Below are 27635 nucleotides of genomic sequence, written 5' to 3'. Positions count from 1 at the left end.
AAGCAAAAATAATACCCAGTTGTGGATGTGAGTGGTGATAGAAACAAGATCCAAGGCTGTAAAGAGCAATATTGCATACAAACCTGGAATGTTAGGACCATGAATCAAGACAAATTGGAAGTGGTCAAATAGGAGATGGAAAGAGTGAACATCAACATTCTAGGAATCAGCAAGCTAAGATTAACTGGAATGGGTGAATATAACTCAAATGACGATTATATCTACAACTGTGGGCAGGAATCCCTTAGAAGAAATGGAGTACCCATCATAGTCAACAATAGAGCCCAAATACAGTACTTGGATGCAGTCTCAAAAACGACAGAATTATCTCTGTTCCTTTCCAAGGCAAACCTTTCAATATCACAGTAATCCAAGTCTATGCCCCAACCAGTAACACTGAAGAAGCTGAAGTTGAACGGTTCTGTGAAGACCTACAAGACCTTTTAGAACAAACACAAAAGAAGATATCCTTTTCATTATAGAGGACTGGAATGCAAAAGAAGGAAGTCAAGAAACACCTGGAGTAACAGGCAAATTTGGCCTTGGCATACAGAATGAAGCAGGGCAAAGGCTAATAGTGTTATGCCAAGAGAATGCACTGGTCATAGCAAACACCCTCTTCCAGCAACACAAGAGAAGACTCTACACATGGACATCACTAATCAGATTGATTATATTCTTTGCAGTCAAAGAGGGATAAGTTCTATACAGTCAGCAAAAAGAAGACTGGGAGCTGACTGTGGCTAAGACCATGAACTCCTTATTGCCAAAATCAAACTTAAATTGAAGAAAGTGGGGAAAACCACTAGACTGTTCAGGTATGACCTAAATCAAACCCCTTATGATTATACAATGGAAGTGAGAAATAGATTCAAGGGACTAGATCTGATAGACAGAGTGCCTGATGAACTATGGACAGAGGTTCATGACATTGTACTGGAGACAGGGATCAAGACCATCCTTAAGAAAAAGAAATGCAAAAAGTCCAAATGGCTGTCTGAGGAGGACTTACAAATAGCTGTGAAAAGAAGAGAAGTGCAAAGCAAGGAGAAAAGGAAAGATACGAGCATCTGAATGCAGAGTTCCAAAAAATAGCAAGGAGAGATAAGAAAGCCTTCCTCAGCAACCAATTCAAAGATGGAAAACAATAAAATGGGAAAGACTAGAGATCTCTTCAAGAAAATTAGAGATACCAAGGGAATATTTTATGCAAATATGGGCTCAATAAAGGACGGAAATGGTATAGACCTAAAAGAAGCAGAAGATATTAAGAAGAGGTGGCAAGAATACACAGAAGAACTATACAAAAAAGATCCGCATGACCCAGATAATCATGATGGTGTAATCACTGATCTAGAGCCAGACATTCTGGAATGTGAAGTCAAGTAGGCCTTAGAAAGCATCACTATGAGCAAAGCTAGTGGAGGTGATGGAATTCCAGTTGAGCTATTTCAAATCCTGAAAGATGATGCTGTGAAAGTGCTGCATTCAGTACACCAGGAAATTTGGAAAACTCGGCAGTGGCAACAGGACTGGAAGAGTTCATCTTTCATTCTAATCCCAAAGAAGGGCAATGCCAAAGAATGCTCAAACTACTGCATGATTGCACTCATCTCACACACTTATAAAGTAATGCTCAAAATTCTCCAAGCCAGGCTCCAAAATATGTGAACCATGAACTTCCAGATGTCAAGCTGGTGTTTGAAAAGGCAGAGGAACCAGAGATCAAATTGCCAACATCCGCTGGATCATCAAAAAAAAGCAAGAGAGTTCCAGAATAAAACATCTATTTCTGCTTTATTGACTATGCCAATGCCTTTGACTGTGCGGATCACAAGAAATTGTGGAAAATTCTGAAAGATGGGAATACCAGACCACTGACCTGTCTCTTGAGAAATCTGTATGCAGGTCAGGAAGCAACTGTTAGAACTGGACAGGGAAAAACAGACTGGTTCCAAATAGGAAAAAGAGTACGTCAAGGCTGTATATTGTCACCCTGCTTATTAACTTATATGCAGAGTACATCATGAGAAACACTGGGCTGGAGGAATCACAAGCTGGAATCCAGATTGCTGGGAGAAATACCAATAACCTCACATATGCAGATGACACCACCCTTATGGCAGAAAGCTAAGAAAAACTAAAGAGCCTCTTGATGAAAGTGAAAAAAAAGAGCGAAATTATTGGCTTAAAATTCAACATTCAGAAAACTAAGATCATGGCATCCAGTTCCATCACTTCATGGCAAATAGATTGTGATACAGTGAAAACAGTGTCTGACTTTATTTTGGGGGGTTCCAACCCAGATAGTATATTGAAAAACAGAGACATTACTTTGCCAACAAAGGTTCCTCTAGTCAAGGCTATGGTTTTTCCTGTGGTCATATATGGATGTAAGAGTTGGACTGTGAAGAAGGCTGAGCACTGAAGAATTGATGCTTTTGAACTGTGGTGTTGGAGAAGACTCTTGAGAGTCCCTTGGACTGCAAGAAGATCCAACCAGTCCATTCTGAAGGAGATCAGCCCTGAGATTTCTTTGGAGGGAAAGATGCTGAAGCTGAAACTCCAGTACTTTGCCACCCCATGAGAAGAGTTGACTCATTGGAAAAGACTCTGATGCTGGGAGGGATTCGGGGCAGGAGGAGAAGGGGACAACAGAGGATGAGATGGCTGGGTGGCATCACAGACTCCATGGACATGAATCTGAGTGAACTCCGGGAGTTGGTGATGGACAGGGAGGCCTGGCATGCTGTGATTCATGGGATTGCAAAGAGTCAGACACAACTGAGTGTCTGAACAGAACTGAAAAATCACTGCCGAAGGTGCCTTCAGCCATGAAAATAAAGTTGCTTACCCCTTGGAAGGAAAGTTATGAGCAACCTAGATAGCACATTAAAAAGCAGGGACATTATTTTGTCAACTAAGGTCTGTGTAGTCAAGGCTATGGTTTTTCCAGTAGTCATGTATGGATGTGAGAGTTGAGCTATGAAGAGAGCTGAGCACTGAATTGATGCTTTGGAACTGTGGTGTTGGGGAAGACTCTTGAGAGTCCCTTGAATTGCAAGGAGATCCAATCAGTCCATCCTAAAAGATCAGTCCTGAGTGTTCACTGGAAGGACTGATGTTGAAGCTGAAACTCCAATACCATGGCCACCTGATGTGAAGAGGGGACTTTTTGAAAAGACCCTGATGGTGGGAAAGATTGAGGGCAGGAGGAGAAGGGGTTGACAGGGGATGAGATGGTTGGATGGCATCACCGACTCAATGAACATGAGTTAGTGTAGGCTCTGGGAGTTGGTGATGGACAGTGAGGCCTGGCGTGCTGCAGTTCATGCAGTCACAAAGAGTTGGACACGACTGAACAACTGAACTGAAATGAACTGAAATAATAACATTATCTAATGTTTTAGTATTTTTAACTTAAAATTTAATGTGATCAAGAATCAGTATAAGTTTCTCAGAGAAGTTATTTTTCTCAAGTTTTATATCTTAATTTTCTTTCAGACTACTACACAATACTTTCTATGCAATTAAATATCCATAGTATCATACTGCATTTCAAACCACTGAAGAAAAATAATTTGTTACTTAGGCTATAGTTTATGGCAGAAAGTGAAGAGGAACTAAAAAGCCTCTTGATGAAAGTGAAAGTGGAGAGTGAAAAAGTTGGCTTAAAGCTCAACATTCAGAAAACAAAGATCATGGCATCCAATCCCATCACTTCATGGGAAATAGATGGGGAAACAGTGCAAACAGTGTCAGACTTTATTTTGGGGGGCTCCAAAATCACTGCAGATGGTGACTGCAGCCATGAAATTAAAAGATGCTTACTCCTTGGAAGGAAAGTTACGACCGACCTAGATAGCATATTAAAAAGCAGAGACATTACTTTGCCAACAAAGTTCGTCTAGTCAAGGCTATGGTTTTTCCTGTGGTCATGTATGGATGTGAGAGTTGGACTGTGAAGAAGGCTGAGCGCCAAAGAATTGATGCTTTTGAACTGTGGTGTTGGAAAAGACTCTTGAGAGTCCCTTGGACAGCAAGGAGATCCAACCAGTCCATTCTGAAGGAGATCAGCCCTGGGATTTCTTTGGAAGGAATGATGCTAAAGCTGAAACTCCAGTACTTCAGCCACCTCATGTGAAGAGTTGACTCATTGGAAAAGACTCTGATGCTGGGAGGGATTTGGGTCAGGAGGAGAAGGGGATGACAGAGGATGAGATGGCTGGATGGCATCACTGACTTGATGGACGTGAGTCTGAGTGAACTCCGGGAGTTGGTGATGAACAGGGAGGCCTGGCGTGCTACAATTCATGGCGTCGCAAAGAGTTGGACATGACTGAGCGACTGAACTGAACTGAATTTGCATAAATAATCAGGTTTTTCCTTCTTTCTTTATTTCTCCATGCTTTATCCATTCAGACTCCTAGCAAACACCCTTTTACTGAGTGTTCATTACAACCATATCACAGTTGTAGATGCTCTGTGAGATGTAATAATTAATCAGAAACAAATGTTACTTTAACTAAGATTGTATATTTTCAGATACAAATTCTAAATTACTTTAATACTATCTGGAAATAAATACAAACATTTTTAAAAGCTGGTAAATCATGGTTGCATTATTTGCAACTTGTTATGCTGTTCAATCACTCAGTCATATCTGACTCTTTGTGATTGCATAAACTATAGCACACCGTGCCCATCACCATCTCCTGGAGCTCGCTCAAACTCACAATTACTGAGTCAGTGATGCCATCCAACCACCTCATCTTCCGTATTTCCCTTCTCCTTTTGCCTTCTAGTTTTCCCAGCTTCAGGGTCTTTTCCAATGAGTCAGTTTTTCTCATCAGGTGGCCAATGTATTGGAGCTTCAGCTTAAGCATCAGCCCTTTAAATGAATATTCAGGACTGATATCCTTTAGAATGGACTGATTTGATCTCCCTGTAGTCCATGATACTCTTAAGAGTCTTCTCCAGCACCACAGATTGAAGGCATGAGTTCTTTAGCACTCAAACTTTTTTATTGTCCAACTCTCACATCTGTACATGACTACTGGAAAAACATACAGACCTTTGTCAGCAAAGTAATGTCTCTGCTTTTTAACACACTAAGTTGAGATAGCTTTTCTTCCAAGGAGCAATCATCTTTTAATTTCATGGCTGCAGTCACCATCTACAATGATTTTGGAGCCCCTCAAAATAAAGTCTGTCACTGTTTCCATTCCATCTATTTGCCATGAAGTGATGGGACTAAATGCTATGATCTTCATTTTTTGAATATTGAGATTTAAGCCAGAAACTTTATAAGAGGAAAATTTTTCTCTAGATAATTGGGTGGAGATTTTAATGATGGGTAAAAGTTTGATATGCTACCATAGGGGAAGGCCTTTTACAGTATGAAATGTGAGAGTCATGAAAGATAAAATGAGTGTCACATAGATGAAACACTAATTATTACATCAATAATTACAGTGATATTATTAGGAAAAAATATTTCACACATCTTCTTAAAGACTGTAAACAGTCTCACATACATACTGAAATGATGTACTGCCATCCACTCTGTTTAAAAGCAAAGCACCATAGGTGAAGCTGATCAGCTGTCCAGAATTCTTCACTTATGGAATCTTTCTTCTTGATTTTACATTAATTTCTGAAGGTCAGAAATGTCATCTGACATTTTTTGGAAACGATTATTTTAAAATAATTACTTTATTCAGTATTATAATCATAGAAATGAAGTAATTTTTTTAGGAAATAAAAAAAAAAAAAGAAGATTATGGCACTTAACATCATTGGTATACCTTGGTATAGGCCAGCATGAAAAATGCTGATAAGCTTGTCTTTCTGATACTAAGAAAATATTCTAGTGCAAGCTTTAATATGCTTCTTTTGTTTTCACTGGATATTTCTTTTCTGTTGCTTTTCATTCTTTTTCCTATTTCATATCAGAGGATTGGTATAGTCTTTAAAGCTTCATTAACAATGAAGCAAATACTGATTTGAATAATCTATGACTATATTATCAGTAGATTCAGTTTTAAAATTTGCCAGGCCCATAGGGAAACCTAAAGGTAAATCTGAAATTCCAGGAGCCCCATGTGCAATCGGGGCTTCCCTGGTGGCTCAGATGGCAAAGAATCTACCTGAAATACAGGAGACTCAAGTTTGAACCTTGGGTCAGGAAGAATCCCCAGAGGAAGAAACGGCAACTCACTCCAGTATTCTTGCTTGAAAAATTCCATGGACAACGGAGTCTGCTAGGCTGCATTGTACTGGGCTGCAAAGAGTTGGACACAACTGAGCAACTAATACTTTCACATGCAATCAGTGCCAGAAAGTGGTCAGTAAGAAGTGTGGTCTTGGCACAAATTCCAAGGTGGATACGGACAGTTCAGTTCAGTTTAGTCGCTCAGTTTTGTCCGACTCTTTGCGACCCCATGAATTGCAGCATGCCAGGCCTCCCTGTCCATCACCAACTCCTGGAATTTACTCAAATTCATGTCCATTGAGTCAGTGACGCCATCCAGCCATCTCATCCTCTGTTGTCTCCTTCTCTTCCTGCCCTGAATCCCTCCCAGCATCAGAGTCTTTTCCAATGAGTCAACTCTTCGCATGAAATGGCCAAAGTATTGGAGTTTCAGCATTAGCATCAGTCCTTTCAAAGAACACTCAGGACTGATCTCCTTTAGAATGGACTGGTTGGATTTCCTTGCAGTCCAAGGGACTTTCAAGAGTCTTCTCCAAACAGGAAATGGTCAGTTATGAGTAGAATATTTTTATAGTTGATACAACAACTAAAAAAAAAAATGTATTCACTCCTTGTTACACTTAACCGGTTTTTTGTTTCTGTTTGGCTCAAATAATTCCCTTCACTTAGATTGTCTGGTGGGCTTTCCTGGTGGCTCAGCAATAAAGAATTTGTCCAAAATGCAGGAATTGCTGGGTCAGGAATATACCCTGGAGGAGGGCATGGCAACCCACTCCAGTATTCTTGCCAGAAGAATCCAATGGACAGAGAAGCCTGGCGGGCTGCAGTCCATAGGTTTGCAAAGAGTCGGACATGACTGAAACAAGTGAGCACACACACACATTGTCTTGTGTCTGTGTTTGTCAATATTCTAGTCAACCTTTACATCCTAATTCACTTACCTTATCTCTTGTGATATCTTCTCTAATCATCCAATTGCAATCCATGGTCTCTGCATTACTTCTCTATTTTATCTTAATCATAATTTTTGCTTTAAAAGTCAATAATGCATAGCTACAGGGAAGCTGGCATTTAGAAAAGTAGCACTTCAAAATCTATTACAATTGCATTTTTTACATGTAAAAGTAGCCCATTGAGTCACAAAGATGTTGGTGGCTGGATGTCAGAAGAAGGCTATGTTATCTTTAGGGGTCTCAGGAAGGACAGGGTGGAATGGCATGAGATTTTATCATGTTCCTCAAAACGGCACACAATTTACAACTTAGGAATGGTTTAATTTTGGAATTTTCTATTTAATATTTTTAGACTATGATTGACAACAGGTAACTAAAATGGAAAATGAAACAATTTTTAAACAACATTATTTAAAATAATAACTAAGGATTACAAGAAATCATTCTTTGGCTTTTCATAAGATAAAAAATATATTTATTTAGCAAAATACTTAAAGAGGACATTTTTTTGTGGAAGATTTTGTACCATAACTTTAAATTGCCTCAATGAATCAAATATAGATGGAGCCTTCAGAAGTAGAGGCAATGTGTCACTCTGGAGTATACTTAAATTTTTAACTTGCTCCTTCACAAGACTTCTTCTATTTTCCCTAATGACAATACAGGTTGAAGTTTGATTCGTAAACCAAAGGTCTGATTGTATTGCTGTCATTATCTTCATCAAATTGAATACTTATGTAATGTTAAAAATATTTCAGATGTATTTCTAAGTGCTTTGCATATATTAGTTCATTAAATAATGAACTTGAAACAGCCCTATATGTTAGGTACTATAACTAGCTCAAGTATAGAGATCACTTATGTGATCTGTATGAAGCACATAATCTTCAGTTATGTGCTTCACTTAACTGAAGCACAAGAAAGAAATATTTCACATAACTGAAATATATATTTAAAAGGATGTGTTGATGAAATAATTGAAGGAGGGGTATAAGAAAAGAGATATATAAATATATCTGTATTTGAAAGTATTTCCTGAGTCTTTCTTTTTTTCTCATATCGATTTCTACCACATTACTACAAGACTCTGTAATCTGTCTTACATACCACTGGCATGGACTCACACATTCTAATTTGTCCATACCACATCTAGTAAGATACACAATAAAAAAAAAGTATGGTTTTATCACCTCTCTGCTTTAAACATTTTGGTAGCTTCACGGTTTTCTTAGGATTAAAAAAAATGCTTATTTGTATGCAGAGTCCCATGATGTGTAGTACTTTTATTCTTCAACTTTAATGTATATCAAATTTCCTGTTTCTTAATTCTCCAGTTTTCTTGTCATATTGGCCTTGCAGCTCCTCAGACACAGTCTGCTTCTTCCTGCCATAAAGCCTTTATACCAGTGTTCTTTCTTCCAATAATTTCTCACCTCTGATGAATCCTAATCTTCCCCTTGTCATGTCTTGTTCACTTTGGACAAGAGTCATTCCTTTCATCATGTAGACTGGTACTAAGTTAGTACCCACTTGACGTACACCTCCACTTTCCCCACTCACTGTACACTCTGCAGATATGTCTTACAGAAGCTACATCATAATTATTGGAAAGCTGTTTGGGTGGTGGGCTTCCCTGATAGCTCAGTTGGTAAACAATCTGCCTGCAATGCAGGAGACCCCAGTTCAATTACTGGCTCAGGAAGATACCCTGGAGATGGGAAAGGCTACCCACTCCAGTATTCTTGGTCTTCCTTTGTGGCTCAGATGGTAAAGAATCCACCTTCATGTGGGAGACCTAGGATTGATCCCTGGGTTGGGAAGATCCCCTGGAGAAGGGAAAGGCTATCCATTCCAGTATTCTGGCCTGGAGAATTCCAAGTCATGGATTTGCAAAGAGTCAGACACAACTGAGTGACTTTCACTGTCACTGTCATGGTCACTGTTTGGGTGGTGAATAAATCCAGAGAATGGACTTGTATAACAATGAAATTGTGATTCAGATCAGATCAGATCGGATCAGTCACTCAGTCATGTCCGACTATTTGCAACCCCATAAATTGCAGCACGCCAGGCCTCCCTGTCCATCACCAACTCCCGGAGTTCACTCAGACTCACGTCTATGGAGTCAGTGATGCCATCCAGCCATCTCATCCTCTGTCGTCCCCTTCTCCTCCTGCCACCAATCCCTCCGAGCATCAGAGTCTTTTCCAATGAGTCAACTCTTCGCATGAGGTGGCCAAAGTACTGGAGTTTCAGCTTGAGCATCATTCCTTCCAAAGAAATCCCAGGGCTGATCTCCTTCAGAATGGACTGGTTGGATCTCCTTGTAGTCCAAGGGACTCTCAGGATTCTTCTCCAAAACCGCAGTTCAAAAGCATCAATTCTTTGGTGCTCAGCCTTCTTCACAGTCCAACTCTCACATCCATACATGACCACAGGAAAAACCATAGCCTTGACTAGACGAACCTTTGTTGGCAAAGTAATGTCTCTGCTTTTGAATATGCTATTTAGGTTGGTCGTAACTTTCCTTCCAAGGAGTAAGCATCTTTTAATTTCATGGCTGCAGTCACCATCTGCAGTGCTTTTGGAGCCCAGAAAAATAGTCTGACACTGTTTCCACTTTTTCCCCATCTATTTTCCATGAAGTGGTGGGACCGGATGCCATGATCTTCGTTTTCTGAATGTTGAGTTTTAAGCCAACTTTTTCACTCTCCACTTTCACTTCATCAAGAGGCTTTTTAGTTCCTCTTCACTTTCTGCCATAAGGGTGGTGTCATCTGCATATCTGAGCTTATTGATATTTCTCCCGGCAATCTTGATTTCAGTTTGTGTTTCTTCCAGTCCAGCGTTTCTCATGATGTATTCTGCATATAAGTTAAATAAACAGGGTGACAATATACAGCCTTGACAAACTCCTTTTCCTATTTGGAACCAGTATGTTGTTCCATGTGCAGTTCTAACTGTTGCTTCCTGACCTGCATACAAATTTCTCAAGAGGCACGATGGCAAGAGTGAATGTCGACATTCTAGGAATCAGCCAACTGAATTGGACTGGAATGGGCGAATTTAACTCAGATGACCATTATATCTATTACTGCAGGCAGGAATCCCTCAGAAGAAATGGAGTGGCCATCATGGTCAACAAGAGTCCTAAATGCAGCACTTGGATGCAATCTCAAAAAAGACAAAATGATCTCTGTTCCTTTCCAAGGCAAACCATTCAATATCACAGTAATCCAAGTCTATGCCCCAACCAGTAATGCTTAAGAAGCTGAAGTTGAACGGTTCTATGAAGACCTACAAGACCTTTTAGAACTAACACCCAAAAAAGATGTCCTTTTCACTATAGGGGACTGGAATGCAAAAGTAGGAAGTCAAGAAACACCTGGAGTAACAGGCAAATTTGGCCTTGGAATACGGAATGAAGCAGGGCAAAGACTAATGGAGTTTTGCCAAGACAATGCACTGGTCATAACAAACACCCTCTTCCAGCAACACAGGAGAAGACTCTATACATGGACATCACCAGATGGTCAACACTGAAATCAGATTGATTATATTCTTTGCAGCCATAGATGGAGAAGCTCTATACAGTCAGCAAAAACAAGACCAGGAGCTGACTGTGGCTGAGACCATGAACTCCTTATTGCCAAATTCAGATCTAAATTGAAGAAAGTAGGGAAAGCCACTAGACCATTCAGGTATGACCTAAATCAAATCCCTTATGATTATACAGTGGAAGTGAGAAATAGATTTAAGGGCCTAGATCTGATAGATAGAGTGCCTGATGAACTATGGAATGAGGTTCGTGACATTGTACAGGAGACACGGATCAAGACCATTCCCATAAAAAAGAAATTGTGATTAGCTGGCAGCTAAACTTCTATGAAAATGTCAGTTTCATATATCTACATAAAATACACATGTACACACATACACAAGACATGAATGAAAGATCTTAAGAAACTTGCAAGTTTGGCATATTATTGGTGAGAGACAGTCTGCGACAGTGCTAGTACAACAGTCATTTTCTTTCACGGCAGTCACTCTCAATCCTGATTGCACATAAGAATCACACATATGTGTTTACAAAATTTTTTAAAATACCTCTGTTTAGACCTAAGCCCAGTACAGTGAAATCAGAATCTCTCTAATTCAGACACTGATATCTTTTTTTGAAAGTTTCTAAATGATTTCAGTGGGCAGCCAAAACTGAAAATTAGTATCTCAGTGAAGGAAAGAGTGAAATACATCAGTACAAATTGTGCTTTTTTTCTTTGCTTGTGGATCAAGAAAAATAATATTTGAACCCTAAGTTATTTTTCAATCAGATCAAATCAGATCAGTCGCTCAGTCGTGTCCGACTCTTTGCGACCCCATGAATCGCAGCATGCCAGGCCTCCGTGTCCATTGCCAACTCCCGGAGTTCACTCAGACTCACATACATCGAGTCAGTGATGCCATCCAGCCATCTCATCCTCTGTCGTCCCCTTCTCCTCCTGCCCCAAATCCTTCCCAGCATCAGAGTCTTTTCCAATGAGTCAACTCTTCGCATGAGGTGGCCAAAGTACTGGAGTTTCAGCTTGAGCATCATTCCTTCCAAAGAAATCCCAGGGCTGATCTCCTTCAGAATGGACTGGTTGGATCTCCTTGCAGTCCAAGGGACTCTCAAGAGTATTCTCCAACACCGCAGTTCAAAAGCATCAATTCTTCGGTGCTCAGCCTTCTTCACAGTCCAACTCTCACATCCATACATGACCACAGGAAAAACCACAGCTTTGACTAGATGAACCTTTGTTGGCAAAGTAATGTCTCTGCTTTTGAATATGCTATCTAGGTTGGTCATAACTTTCCTTCCAAGGAGTAAGCATCTTTTAATTTCATGGCTGCAGTCACCATGTGCAGTGATTTTGGAGCCCAGAAAAATAGAGTCTGACACTGTTTCCACTGTTTCCCCATTTCCCATGAAGTGATGGGACCAGATGCCATGATCTTCGTTTTCTGAATGTTGAGTTTTAAGCCAACTTTTTCACTCTCCACTTTCACCTTCATCAAGAGGCTTTTTAGTTCCTCTTCACTTTCTGCCATAAGGGTGGTGTCATCTGCATATCTGAGGTGATTGATATTTCTCCCGGCAATCTTGATTCCAGCCTGTGTTTCTTCCAGTCCAGCGTTTCTCATGATGTACTCTGCATAGAAGTTAAATAGACAGGGTGACAATATACAGACTTGACGTACTTCTTTTTCTATTTGGAACCAGTCTGTTGTTCCATGTCCAGTTCTAACTGTTGCTTCCTGACCTGCATACAAATTTCTCAAGAGGCAGATTAGGTGGTCTGGTACACCCAACCCTTTTAGAATTTTCCAGTTTATTGTGATCCACACAGTCAAAGGCTTTGGCATAGTCAATAAAGCAGAAATAGATGTTTTTCTGGAACTCTCTTGCTTTTTCCATGATTCAGCGGATGTTGGCAATTTGATCTCTGGTTCCTCTTCCTTTTCTAAAACCAGGTTGAACATCAGGAGGTTCACAGTTCGCATATTGCTGAAGCCTGGCTTGGAGAATTTTAAGCATTACTTTACTAGCGTGTGAGATGAGTGCAATGTGCGGTAGTTTGAGCATTCTTTGGCATTGCCTTTCTTTGAGTTTGAAATGAATACTGACCTTTTCCAGTCCTGTGGCCACTGCTGAGATTTCCAAATTTGCTGGCATATTGAGTGCAGCACTTTCACAGCATCATCTTTCAGGATTTGAAATAGCTCAACTGGAATTCTATCACCTCCACTAGTAAAATATTCCTAGTAACTTAGTCCGTCTTATTCTACCTGTGATCAACATTTAAAAAATATATTTGCGTCAACCAAGGTGTATTTTACATCAGAATTATATAGAGAAAGATATTTATAGACAGCGTATTGTATATATTTGAAGAAGGAAATGGAAACCCGCCCCAGTATTCCTTCCTGGAAAGTTCCAAGGGCAGGGAAGCCTGGAATGGTTTTTCAGTCCATAGGGTCACAAGAGAGTCAGACACAACTCCTCGACTGAACAACAGTAAAAATTGTATAATTATATATGTATACATTTATAACATTGGGAAAAATTTCACAACCTTTTTTTTTCTCTCCCTCTCTTTTCTCTATTTCTATAAATATATAAATAGAGGTATTTAATATTTTTAAGATATTTTTCCAGAGTATTGTGAGTAAAATATATACTTACTTATCTACTTCCCTATTCCTCATTACACAAGGCTTTTTTGTTTGTTTAATTCTTTGCACAGAGCAACTGTAAAATGTTCATTCTTATGAGCTATTGCTTAGTGATTCATTGTTCCTGAAGTAAAAGTATATAATTATAGTAGAATTAAGTCTCACTAATGATTAGTTATAAATATTTACTAGATACTACTGTAACTTTGGTGATGATTATAAAAAAGAATTTAGAAAATAAAGTAAATAAGTTGTGCTCAAAAAGTCATATGCATATTATGAAGCCACTGATGAGTTAGATGTATTCTGTGACTTCCATTAAGGAATATTTATTCAACTCAATGATTAAGTTAAAAGAAATTTAAATGCACTATTATTCATTTAAAAATAAATTTCTCTACCTAGGCAAAAGGAAATCTTATATTTCACAGTTTCACGATTTTTAAATATGTAAATAATGGTAAATATATAAAAATTAAATACTAAAAAGTACTTTAAGGTTTTCATTATTTTTCATAATTAGAATATATATTCTCTTTAAATTGGAAGGACTGAGAGTTTAAAATAAAGTTAGCAATATTTTGAATGGATAATATTAACATGGACAGATGACTTCTTTCTCAGGAGAACAAATTAATATATCAGTTGCATTAATATAAAAATAGTAAAACAAATATTTTGAGGTAAATTATGTAAGCAGTAAATTTTACTTTTAAGCTAAACTTTTTGCAGGAGTTACCTGTCAAAATGACTGCCCCCAAGATCACTCTTTATATTTAAAGACCTTAATATCCATTGTATTTATCTGTGCTCTAAAGCCCATATGGAAACTGCTCAGCTTTAACTTGTGGTGTTTTACCTGACAATTAGTAATGGATTGATGCTTTCACTGAACTATTTTGAAGAAAAATTACACAAAATTTTCTAATATTATATTGCAGAATTTTCAGAGGTAATAATACTATGTCAAAGCTTTATACTGTCACCCTGCTTATTTAACTTATATACAAAGTACATCATGTGAAATGTTGGCCTGGATGAAGCACAAGCTGGAATCAAGATTGCTGGTGGAAATATCAACAATATGCAGATGACACCACCCTTATGGCAGAAAGTGAGGAAAAACTAAACAGTGTCTTGATGAAAGTGAAAGAGGAGAACAAAAAACTTGGCTGAACACTCAGCATTCAGAAAATGAAGATCATTTCATCTGGTCCCATCACTTCATGGCAAATAGATGGGGAAACAATGGAAACAGTGACAGACTTTATTTTCTTGTGCTCCAAAATCACTGTAGACGATGACTGTAATCATGAAATTAAAAGATGCTTGCTCCTTGGAAGAAAAGCTATGACCAACCTAGACAACATATTAAAAAGCAGAGATGTTACTTTGCTGACGAAGGTCCATCTAGTCAAAGTTATGATTTTTCCAATAGTCATGTATGGATGTGAGAGTTGGACTATAAAGAAAGCTGAGCGCTGAAGAATGGATGTTTTTGAAACGTGGTGTTGAAGAAGACTCTTGAGAGTCCTTTGGACTGCAAGGAGATCAAACTAATCAATCTTAAAGATCAGTCCTCAATAAACACTGGAAGGACTGATGCTGAAGCTGAAACTCTAATACTTTGGCCATCTGATGCAAAGAACTGACTCATTGGAAAAGACCCTGATGCTGGGAAAGATTGTAGGCAGGAGGAGAAGGGGATGACAGAAGATGAGATGGTTGAATGGCATCACCAACTCAATAGACATGAGTCTGAGCAAGCCTCAAAAGATGGTGATAGACACGGAAGTCAGGTGTGCTGCAGTCCATGGGGTTGCAAAGAGTCGGACATGGCTGAATGATTGAACTGAACTGAGGCATTCTTAAAGGATAAGTATACTGAGATGCAGGAAATAAGGGATTTTTTTTTTTTTTTCATTGTCACACAGCTGGTAGAAACAAACTGAAATTTGAGCTCAGGCAATTACCCTGTATTGTCAATGTTGTCAACAAAAATCATCTGCAGTTTCTATCAACATTTATGATACCAATGAAATGGACCTATAAAAGTTGCTTATTCATACAATGTAATAGTATATGCAATGGAAAATAAATGAATGCCTCATCTAATCACCTGAATGAATGTTATAAACATAACTTGAAAGGGAGAAGACACAATATTTTTTCTTACCCCTAGCCCTGATATTCTCACTCAAAATACCTTGATTAATTAAAACATTTTAATATATAAAATCATTAATTACATTTGTATTTTTTGTGTATATTCCCCATTAAAATATTATAAAGTATTTAAAATTGTATAAAAACTAGATCATAATACTTTCACAAAATACTGTTAAGTTTCTTTCCAAAGTGGTATACTTAAACAACAATCTAATCATAAAAATTTCTGTTCCAATGTTTTTAAGAGTTTTTGATATTAAAACACTTTTAAAATTTAAAAAATAGTAAAGTATGGTTGTCAAAGACTTTCTCTCAAAGATGTTTTATTTTTATATCCTGATTATTCCGATTACCAGCTATATCAAACATTTTATATGCTTATAGGACCTTCATATATCTTCTTCTATAAAATTTCTCTGTTGTCCATGGGGTTGCAAAAGAGTTGAACATGACTGAGCAACTAAACAGCAATATAAAATACAAAATTCCTGGCAGGCTACAGGGATTTCCCAGGCAAGAATACTTCCCAGGCAAGTTCATACATATGAACTTGAAGGTTCATATGTAGGGAACTTACTGTAACCTCAAAATTAAAACCATCACAGATTAAGTATTTTTATAGAGTACATAACTGAATAAATAATCACCAGACAAATTAAAACTTGTATAGTGAAATGCAAAAAAGCAAAATGGCTGTCTGGGAAGGCCTTACAAATAGCTGTGAAAAGAAGGGAAGCAAAAAGCAAAGGAGAAAAGGAACGATATAAGCATCTGAATGCAGAGTTCCAAAGAATAGCAAGAAGAGATAAGAAAGCCTTCCTCAGCAATCAATGCAAGGAAACAGAGGAAAGCAATAGAAACAGAAACACTAGAGATCTATCTCTTCAAGAAAATTAGAGATATCAAGGGAATATTTCATGCAAAGATGGGCTCAATAAAGGACAGAAATGGCAGGGACCTAACAGAAGCAGAAGATATTAAGAAGAGGTGGCAAGAATACACAGAAGAACTGTACAAAAAAGATCTTCACGACCCAGATAATCACGATGGTGTGATTACTCACCTAGAGCCAGACATCCTGGAATGTGACGTCAAATGGGCCTTAGAAAGCATCACAATGAACAAAGCTACTGAAGGTGATGGAATTCCAGTTGAGCTATTTAAAAATCCTGAAAGATGATGCTGTGAAAGTGCTGCACTCAATATGCCAGCAAATTTGGAAATCTCAACAGTGGCCACAGGACTGGAAAAGGTCAGTTTTCATTCCAATCCCAAAGAAAGGCAATGCCAAAGAATATTCAAACTACTGCACAATTGCACTCATCTCACATGCTAGTAAAGTAAAGCTTAAAATTCTCCAAGCCAGGCTTCAGCAATACATGAACCGTGAACTTCCAGATGTTCAAGCTGGTTTTAGAAAAGGCAGAGGAACCAGAGATCAAATTGCCAACATCTACTGGATCATTGAAAATACAAGAGAGTTCCAGAAAAAAACATCTATTTCTGCTTTATTGACTATGCCAGAGACTTTGACTGTGTGGATCACAATAAACTATGGAAAATTCTGAATGAGATGGGCATACCAGACCACCTGACCTGCCTCTTGAGAAATCTGTATGCAGGTCGGGACACAACAGTTAGAAATGGACATGGAACAACAGACTGGTTCCAAATAGGAAAAGGAGTACGTAAAGGCTGTATATTATCACCCTGCTTATTTAACTTATATGTAGTGTACATCATGAGAAATACTGGGCTGGAAGAAGCACAAGCTGGAATCCATATTGCCAGGAGAAATATCAATAACCTCAGATACGCAGATGATACCACCCTTATGGCAGAAAGTGAAGAAGAACTAAAGAGCCTCTTGATGAAAGTGAAAGAGGAAAGTGAAAAGTTGGCTTAAAGCTCAACATTCAGAAAACAAAGATCATGGCATCTGGTCCCATCACTTCATGACGAATAGATGGGAAAAAGCAGAAACAGTGTCAGACTTTATCTTTTTGGACTCCAAAATCACTGCAGATGATGATTTCAGCCATGAAATTAAAAGACACTTACCCCTTTGGAGGAAAGTTATGACTGACCTAGACAGCATATTAAAAAGCAAAGACATTACTTTGTCAACAAAAGTCCATGTAGTCAAGGCTATGGTTTTTCCAGTGATCATGTATGGATATGAGAGTTGGACTATAAAGAAAGCTGAGAGCCAAAGAATTGATGCTTTTAACTGTGGTGTTGGGGAAGACTCTTGAGGGTACCTTGAATTACAAGGAGATACAACCAGTCCATCCTAAAGGAGATCAATCTTGGGTGTTCATTGGAGCGACTGATGTTGAAGCTGAAACTCCAATACTTTGGCCACCTGATGCGAAGAGCTGACTTTTTGGAAAAGACCCTGATGCCAGGAAAGATTGAGGGCAGGAGGAGAAGGGAACGTCAGAGGATGAGATGGTTTGATGGCATCACCGACCCAATGGACATGGATTTGAGTGGACTCTGGGAGTTGGTGATGGACAGGGAAGCCTGGCGTGCTGTGGTTCATAGAGTCATGAAGAGTTGGACACGACTGAGCAAATAAATGAAACTGAACTGATAGTATTGGTACAGAATCTACTTTCAAAATCAAGAGCAACTTTCTCATTCCATATCCAATATAAACTTGGACTTGGTAAGAAAGAGGCAGGTAAATAATTGACCCATCCTCCTAAAAACACTCTTCACTCATAATTTTCAGATACCAGAAGCTCTGAAAAATCCTCCAACCCATCTGAACATTTCCTCTCTGTCTCCTTTGTCCTTTTTTTTTTTCTCTTATAATTGATACTGGGGCCACTCAAGGCTTTGCTGCTGTGAATAATGTATTTATGAAATGAAGCAGGATCCTATGGTCCTTGATCCCTCCCATGTCCTCAGCCTGACTTTTGTCAAATAATAAGTTTAATCATAGAAGTGAAAGCATGCAAAACAAAGGAAAACAATCAAAGGAGACCAATAAAAATATTGTAGTCATTAAACATAATCAAAGACATTCAGCTCCTTCTGCAGAGCTATAGGTAATATTCTGAACCATATTTTTGAGGTATCTTAGATAGAGATACTGAAACCTCCACCAGCTGGAGAATTTAACTACATGATGACCAGACTGTACTCATGACATAAACTGCCACAATTCTGAGAACTGGCCTCAAGAAATGCAACAAAACAACCCTGGAACTGAAGACTAACTATATTTAAAGCAATCAAGACGGTGCTGGTCAGACCACTGGTGACCAACTTCAAGACTGCTGTCAAAACTGACTGTGGTGTTTCAGCAAGTAACTCCCTCCTTCCATTATAAAAGCTCTTGTCGGGATGAGGGTAGTAGGCTACTTGGACAGGCACCTGCCCTTCTCACCCTGTCTCTTGGTTGCTGACATTCAAATAAACCAAACTTTCCACCAACCTGGCCTTTTTGATGGCTTTTGAGCAGCAAGCAGACAGAACCCTGGATTCTGTAACACTTATTCCATTTTAATTGAGTATTTAATGACTATGTAAGTTCAATGAGGTCAGGGACTTTTTTTATTCACCTATATTTTCTTGGCACTTTGGTGATAAGAAAAATTCCTAACACATAGTAGACGTTCAATAAACAGTAGTTGAATAAGTTATTAACTCATGAATAGATTAGAAGTATCATTTTACTTTCACATCTGTGTTGAGACACAATTCTCCATGAGTCTTTCACATTTTTGCACAACTTTTAAACAAGACTGACTTCCCCTCCCCCAAATTTTTATAACAGAAAGACTAGTAAGATAAAGATAGTTCTTTTCTCCATAGTAAAAGACAATCATACTTAAAAGCATGAAGAGAATGTCTCCTTCTGGAGCAATGGGTATATAAGTTTGTTGTCCGTTATATATTACTTTGCTTCCAACTTCAAATTAACTTACAACCCATTGAATGTACAGATTTCATCTAAATATTGTCAAAGCAAAAAAAAAAAGAAAAAAGGTGTAATAGATAAACAGACAAGGAAGACTTTATTCAATACTATTGCAATAAGGAAAAGAGGCCAGAATTGAGGCCGAATGCACCTCCACTAAAACAAAGGGGAGTGGAGGGAGTTTCTGAGAGCTGTAATGCATGGGTGGATCATAAGTAGTCTTAGTTTGCAAATTGGCCTTATTTAAACAAAGGTAAATTGCATTTCCTATCTTCCAAACAAGAGGTAGACTTACAACTTGAAGCAAGGTGTCAGTTGAAGTTAAGCTCTTACTCTTGCACAGAAACTGGGAGATAAAAACAGTAACTTTCTTGCTGATTATATTCCTAGGTTCTTGCAGAAAGAAAGTATGCGGCTGTAACACTGGCAATAGGCTTTTTAAATGACTAACTTCTCAAAGGGACAGAAAACTTGCAATTTGCAATTACAAGTTGTTTAAAGTAAGTGCTTTAAGGAAAGTGAGGTCAGGATTCTAGAGGCAGGAGAATCCTGTCTCAAGTCTGGTCAACATGAAGGAGATATTAAAATCCTCTTGGCATAACCAAGACTGGGAAATTGGGGCTTGGAGAACTGATACAAAAAAAATGTTGATACTCTGACTATTGCCATTGTTATGGTGATAACTATCTTTCTTCTATGACCCAGGAGCCTTGTGTCTTCTCTCAATATACATACTTTTGTGGCAGTTTAACTTGTCGGCTAGGAAACAGGGTAAGAATCACAGATACTTCAGAGTTCTTAACAATCAGACATTCCACTTTGAAACTTGTGGAAAATTCACCAGAATTCTCCTAATAGATAGTGAGACCACTTCAGTAAATATAAACACAATATTTAAATACTTAGTGATTGTTAAACATTTAAGAAAATTCATCTAATATAGAAGTGAATTGACAGGAAAAAAACAGTGTGTAAAAGTTGTATATATCATCTATTGATGACTCATAAATAATTTAATTGCTTGTGTTTAATAATTTCAGCTTATAAGAAAAGAGGCATTGTATTCTCTAAGCTTTAGATACATTTATTATGTTTTGACAGGCAGCCAAAACTTAGAGGACCCTAACTTGAAATTCAAACTAATTATATTACACTGCTTAATGCAGTTTTGCTGAATATAAATAAAAGTACTTTAAATTGCAGTGTAGAAACAGTCTTCAAAAGTAGAGGCATAAGATGCATCATCTCTGACTTTTAGATTTTGAATCTTCATATGATCATAAATAAGAAAATATATTTTCCCTCATAAAGCATCTAGGTCATAATATTTTGATGGATTCCTTTATGTTTTCATGTGAATGAAATAGTTCAATCCATAGTGATTAGTTTTGACCTCAGTGAAATCATTTGTTAGCTGATAGAGGCCATTCTGAATGACATAACAGCTGAATAACAGCTTTTGTTGTTAATTTGATTTGAGAACCTCACTGTGTCGTGATTCATTCACTTTTTATCTCTCCTTTGTTGCAGGTGTGACAGTACTAGAAGGCCCTATCTATGCTGTGGGAGGCCATGATGGCTGGAGTTATCTGAACACAGTGGAAAGGTGGGATCCTCAGAGTCAGCAGTGGACATTTGTAGCTAGCATGTCAATTGCCCGAAGCACAGTTGGGGTGGCAGCATTGAACGGCAAGTGAGTAGACTTTTTTTTTTTTTAATCTGAAAAAAGATTTTGAGTGAATGTTCTTTTAAAATAACATTTAGCAAACTGCTTTGAAAAAACTCTTTTTTAAAAATTTAGGTTTTGATTTTTTTTAAGTTTAGTCTTCATGGATTATTGACAGTTCAAGAGTGTGTATTTTTCCAATTATCACTTCTTATAAAATAAAACCAAACAAAAATAACAAAAATGACCAAAAGCCCCCCAAAACCCTAAAAATATATAGAACAGGGAATTTTACTCAATACTCTGTAATAATCTAAATGGGAAAAGAACTTGAAAAAGAAGATACATGTATGTCCATAAGTGAATCACTTTCTTGCATACCTGAAACTAATATTGCTAACTATTGTTGTTATGTAGTCGCTAAATTGTGTCTGACTCTTTTGAGACACCATGAACTGTAGCCCACCAAGCTCCTCTGTCCATGTGATTTCCCAGGAAAGAATAACGAAGTGGATTGCCATTTCCTTCTCTATGGGATCTTCCTGACCCAGGGATTGAACTCCAACATAAAATAAAAATTAAGAAGAATAGCCAAAAAAAAATTGAAAACAAAACGAAACAAAAAACAACAAAAATCCTCAAATTTCTTAATCTTAATTGCTTGTTTAAAAGTATTAAATATATTTCATGAAAATTATGTGAACTGCATATTTTACCATTTCTGGTGAAATAGTCTGAGGAGCCTTTTGAAAGACTACCAAAAGTTTGGTTCTTAATGTTTTTTGCCTGATTGTATCAATCTATCTACTTTTCTCCTTTTCCATTCCTATCACCCTAAGTCAGGGATTTTCAAACTCAACACTGTTGATATTTTGAGTCAGATAATTCTTTGTTGGCTATGAGGCTCGGCCCTGTGCATGTACAATGTTTAGCAGCAGACTGGCTTCTATCCACTAGATACCAGCTGTACCCACCTGCCCAATGTGATAACCAAAAGAAGTCTCCAAATATTGCCTAATATATCCTCTGGGGTGGCAAAATATACTCCCTCTCACTATCTGAGAAACTCTGCCCTAAACAAAGAAAACACCTCTGGCAGGGACTACAGCAGAAGTTTCCAGTCTCCTTCCTTCTCTTCCCCCTAAAGTCCATTTGCTAATGCAGCCAGAGCTGCTTTAGAAATACAAATAACATATCAGTTCTCTTCAAGAACGTCTTAAAATTAGAATACAATGCCTATCTCTACCTAAAGTCATCCACTGGATCTTGTTTCTGCCTACTCTACATTTTTTCCTCAATACATCAGCCAAATTGCCCTTTCATCTTTGCTTCAAATACAGCAACTCTAATCCCACTCAATCCCTTTGAGTGTACTTTTTTTTTTTTTTTTTTGCCTAAATGCTATTCCTTACAATCTTCACATGCTTGGCCTTTTATCATTGCTCAAATTTCATCTCAAAATCTGTCCACATAGACAGTTATTTACTCTTACTCTTATTTAAAATAGACCACCCTGCACACTATCCCAAATTGTTTGCAGTTCATAAAATTACATGTGCTATTGTTTTCTATTTTTACTAGGTATACATGGTCAATAAATCTTGGTATCTGTCTACAACATTCATTATTGTATCCTTAGGCATAATGCACATTCAATCTATTTACTGAATAAGTGTTGAAAGAATTACACATCCAATTAAGTAATAACTTTTGAGAATTTAATTACCTTTGACAAATTTTTCCTAAATATATGTAAGTATCTATGAAGTTATTATTATATCCCACTGTTAAAATATAAATAAACTGCTTTCCTCAGCTAAATTGCACATACATGCATTCTTTGGCTTTAAAAACTCTAGGAAATTCACATTTTAATGGCTATACAGTAATTTATTTTGTGCCAAAAAATTCCCACAAAAACACACAAAACATGATAAATGTAAGCGAACACTATAAATTTAAGTAGCTAGTACTGATCTGAAATAAGCAGACTGCCAAATATGACTGCAGCAAAGGCAGGTTTATTCAGAATTAGCACAGAATTGCAATTTTGGATCTACAATAATGGTGAGCATATGCATGTCCCAAAGGGTAAGAGGAAGAGAAAGATTTTATCGAGAAAAAGGAAGTTGAGAAGGTTAGAGTAAACAGTGTTTTTTCCCTGGCTTAGTCATTTTCATGAAAAAGAAGATTCTTTCTGTTGTGTGTGTGTGTGTATTGAGTCATGTCTAACTCTTTGTGACCCCATGGACTGTAGCTTGCCAGGCTTTTCTGTTCATGGGATTCTCCAGGCAAGAATAATGGATCTGATTGCCAATTTCCTACTTCAGGGCATCTTCCTAACCCAGGGATGGAACACGTATCTCTTGCATCTCCTGCATATGGGAAGCCTTTCTTCCTGTTGGGCTCTGCTATTATCATAGGGTATAAGAGCTCCCCATTTCAATTTCTCAGTTGTCTTTAATTGAGTTTTCTGTTTATAAATTACTTACACTAGTCTCTGACTTTTAATATCCAAAATATCTGCTGTGGCTGCTGCTGCTAAGTCACTTCAATTGTGTCTGACTCTGTGCAACCCCATAGACGGCAGCCCATCAGGCTTCCTCGACCCTGGCATCCTCCAGGCAAGAATACTGGAGTGGGTTGCCATTTCCTTCTCTAATGCATGAAAGTGAAAAGTGAAAGTGAAGTCGCTCAGTTGTGTCCGACTCCTAGTGACCCCATGGACTGCAGTCTAACAGGCTCCTCTGTCCATGGGATTTGCCAGGCAAGAGTACTGGAGTAGATTGCCATTGCCTTCTCCAATCCAAAATATCTAAATATATCTAAAACACATATCTACAGTGATGTGTGTCTAAAACAATCCCCAAATTTAGATATTATACATGAAAAGATACACTGAATACCATTAGATATAAACTTTTGGGCACCTTCCTAACTGTACCCTTAGGAAGAATTTCTACAAAGTGAATTGCAAGACAGTTGGGACTGAAATATTTTCTAGCTTCAAAGGACTATTTTAATTTAAACTTTGTCTTTGGTGCATGCATGCATGCTGTTGCTTCAGTCATGTCCAACTCTTTGTGACCCCAAGGACTGTAGCCCACCAGGCTCCTCTGTCCATGCAATTCTCCAGGTGAAAATACTGGAGTGGGCTACCATTCCCTTCTCCAGGGTGTCTTCCCTATCCAGGGATTGAACTGATATCTCTTATGTCTCTTGCATTGGCAGGCCAGTTCTTTAGCACTAGCACCACCTGGGGAGCCCTGTCTTTCCTAGGAGTCACCAAAATGCTTTTTCAATAGTATCATGCAAAAAATGTCTTGCATCCTGACCGATAACTTATTATCATGATTTGCTTTGAAAAATAATTGTTTTAAAAACAAAATGTTTTTATTAGTATGAGGCTAAGTTTGAGTAAACTGCTCATTCTATTTCATCAGATGTGTGTATATGTATTACAGAATATATACCAATATTTTCTACTTTCATCAATATTAACATATTATGTCCATTTATGATTTTAATTGCATATATTTTGGACTCTCAAATTTCATATTTATATATTTATCAATCTGTGATTTCCTCAGGCTTAGGATTCAGTTTTCATTTAGGTTTATTGTGCACTTAAAATTAGGACTTCCTGGTAAAGAATCTGCTTGCAATGGTAAAGATCCCTTAGTAAAAATGGTAAAGAACATGACTGCAATGCAGGAGACTCATGTTTGATCCCTGGAGTGGGAAGATTCTCTGGAGAAGGGAATGGCTGCCCACTCCAATATTCTTGCCTGGAGAATTCCATGCACAGAGGAATCTGATGGGCTAGAGTCCATGAGGTCACAGAGCCAGACATGACTGATCAACTAACATTTTAAAAGTAAATTCTTACTGTCATATATACTTCCTGAGAATCCATTAAGGAATTTGCCTAGAAATAAGTATTTCCAGAGTAATTAGAGAAAATGTTAGATCTATACATTTGAAATCTTTTCATTTGATAATACAACCTTACTTTTATATCTTAAAATTAGTCTCTATTTTGTGCATGGGTTTATGCTCTGCCACTCAGCTTTGTCTTACTCTTTGTGACCCCATGGGCTGTAGCCTGCCAGACTCTTCTGTCCATGGAATTTTCCAGACAAGAATACTGGAGTGGGTTGTCATTTCCTACATCAAGGGATCTTCCCAATCCAGGGATAGAATTCACCTCTCTTGCATCTCCTGCACTGACAGGTGGATTCTTTACCAGTGTTCTACCTGGGAAGCCCCAATGTAGTTTAGCAGTTTTAATTTGAGTATAGGTTTAATATTATGCTTTCTGAGCTTCATTCACATTTGTTTGTATTTTTGAACATCACAGATATTATATTTTGGTTTACATATTAGTATGTATTAATTATGCATTTAATAGTGCAGTAGAGAAGAAAGTTTAAGTATTTATGTTTATAGTAACTACCTTACTAAAATGCACATGTCAGTTATATTATTTTTCAATTTATATATATTTTCAAAATATATATATTTTTCAATTTATAATGATAGATTCTCTAGGAAGATAAACATGGTAAAATAAATGCAAATGAAATTTTTTACTTCTTAATATGAATGCTTGTCTTCTTTTTAATGAATTCCTTTTATTTTTAGAATAACAACATAAATATTAATATCAGGTGACCTCAACTGTCTTTTAATTGGGAAAACTTTAATACTTTGCTGTCTGTGTGACATTAATTGTTATTTGGGATACTTATACCAAGTGATTTTAAGGGCCAGATCTTATCATTGTCTATAATTTCATTAATGGAAATTTTACTTAAAAAATCATATTTGGTATTATGTTTTATTAAATTTTCTTAAAATGTGTAAAATTATGTTTTATTATTTTTTCTATTATATGGTAATGTAAATAAATATCATGACTATAAATCATTATTATATGCACAGAATAAAACCAACTCATCCTTTTTTAATTATTCATTTAATATTTTGCTGCATTCTATAGTCTATTTTTTATCTGTTTGGTCTACATGGACTAATGGTTTTGAAAATCAATTTCCTAACATTTTCCATATGATATGGAGCTTTCTTATAGATTGAGAGGCTTTCTATAATATATCTGTTATGTTTCTACAAACATGAGAAGTATAAATATTTGAGCATGAGAAATGATAGAAAATATATATATTATCACATGTATTCCATTTAAAAGTTATATTTTACTGAGATTCTAATATTTAAAAGAAAGCAGTTTTATATTACTTCCAATCCTATGACTAATAAAGTAATTGATTGTGTGTTGTTATATCTACTTTCGTACTGTTATTATCTTCCGAGTTTCTTATATTTAGGAGTTAACATTATTATTCATTTTGTCTTAGGTTTTCTCAGTGTCATTATTCTCTTTTTGTTTCTCTTTTTAGTCAAATATGTGCATAGAATGAAGCTCTACTTGTTTTCCCTCTTGTTTTCTTATTCATTAATTTGAACTTGGCTTGTTGTTGTTCAGTTTCTGTCTCACTCATTGAGACCCCATGGACTCAGACACCAGGCTTCTCTATCCTCTATTGGCTCCTGGAGTTTGCTCAAATTCATGTCCATTGAGTCTGTGATGCCATCCAGACACCTCATCCTCAGTCATCCCCTTCTCCTACTGCCCTCAATCTTTCCTAGAAATAGTCTTTTCCAATGAGTCAGCTCTTTGCATCAGGTGGCCAAAGTATTGCAGTTTCAGCTTCAGCATTAGTCCTTCCAATGAATATTTAGGGTTGATTCCCTTTTAAATTGACTGGTCTGATCTCTTTACTGTCCAAGGGACTCTCAAGAGTCGCCTTAAGCACCACAATTTTTCTCTATGGTCTCAGCTTTCTTTATGGTCCAACTCTCACATCCATACATGACTGCAGGAAAACCATAGCTTTGACTCTACAGACCTCTGTCAGCAAAGTAGTGTCTCTGCTTTGGTAAGCTGTCTATATTTGTCATAACTTTTCTTCCAAGAAGCAAGCATCTTTTAATTTCATGGCTGCAGCCACTATCCACAGTGATTTTCTTGGAGCCCAAGAAAATAAAATCTGGCACTATTTCCACTTTTTCCCCAATTATTTGTCATGAAGTACAGGGACTAGATGCCATGATCTTAGTTTTTTGAATGTTGAGTTTTAAGGCAGCTCTTAAACTCTCCTCTAACACCCTCTTCAAGAGGCTCTTTAGTTCCTCTTTGCTTTCTGCCATTAGAATGGTATCATCTGCATAACAAGGCTGTTGATGTTTATCCCAGCAATCTTGATTCCAGGTAGTGATTCATCCAGCCCAGCATTTCACATGATGTGCTGTGCATAGAAGGTAAACAAGTAGGGTGACAATATACAGCTCTGATGCACTCCTTTTTCAATTTTGAACCAATCTGTTGTTCCACATCCAGTTCTAACTGTTTCTTGTCCTGAATACAAGTTTCTCAGGAGGCAAGTAAGTTGGCTTGGTATTCCCATC

At 37.5% G+C, this 27635-nt stretch overlaps 1 protein-coding gene across 1 annotated transcript in view; it reads left to right on the top strand.

The window, feature by feature from the left end:
* KLHL1 (kelch like family member 1) overlaps positions 1-27635 on the top strand; it is a 541880-nt gene that overhangs the window by 463691 nt on the left and 50554 nt on the right. The window contains exon 8 of the mRNA XM_086328513.1: positions 21011-21173. Within this exon, the coding sequence (XP_086184639.1) occupies positions 21011-21173 (163 nt within the window). The remainder of the gene's footprint in view (positions 1-21010; positions 21174-27635) is intronic.

Source organism: Bos grunniens, chromosome 12 (genome assembly GCF_055505025.1).
Source record: "Bos grunniens cultivar Pamir isolate PY7600 chromosome 12, Bosgru_T2T1.0, whole genome shotgun sequence".
Lineage (NCBI taxonomy): Eukaryota > Metazoa > Chordata > Mammalia > Artiodactyla > Bovidae > Bos > Bos grunniens.
This window is presented reverse-complemented; position numbering and strand designations above follow the sequence as displayed.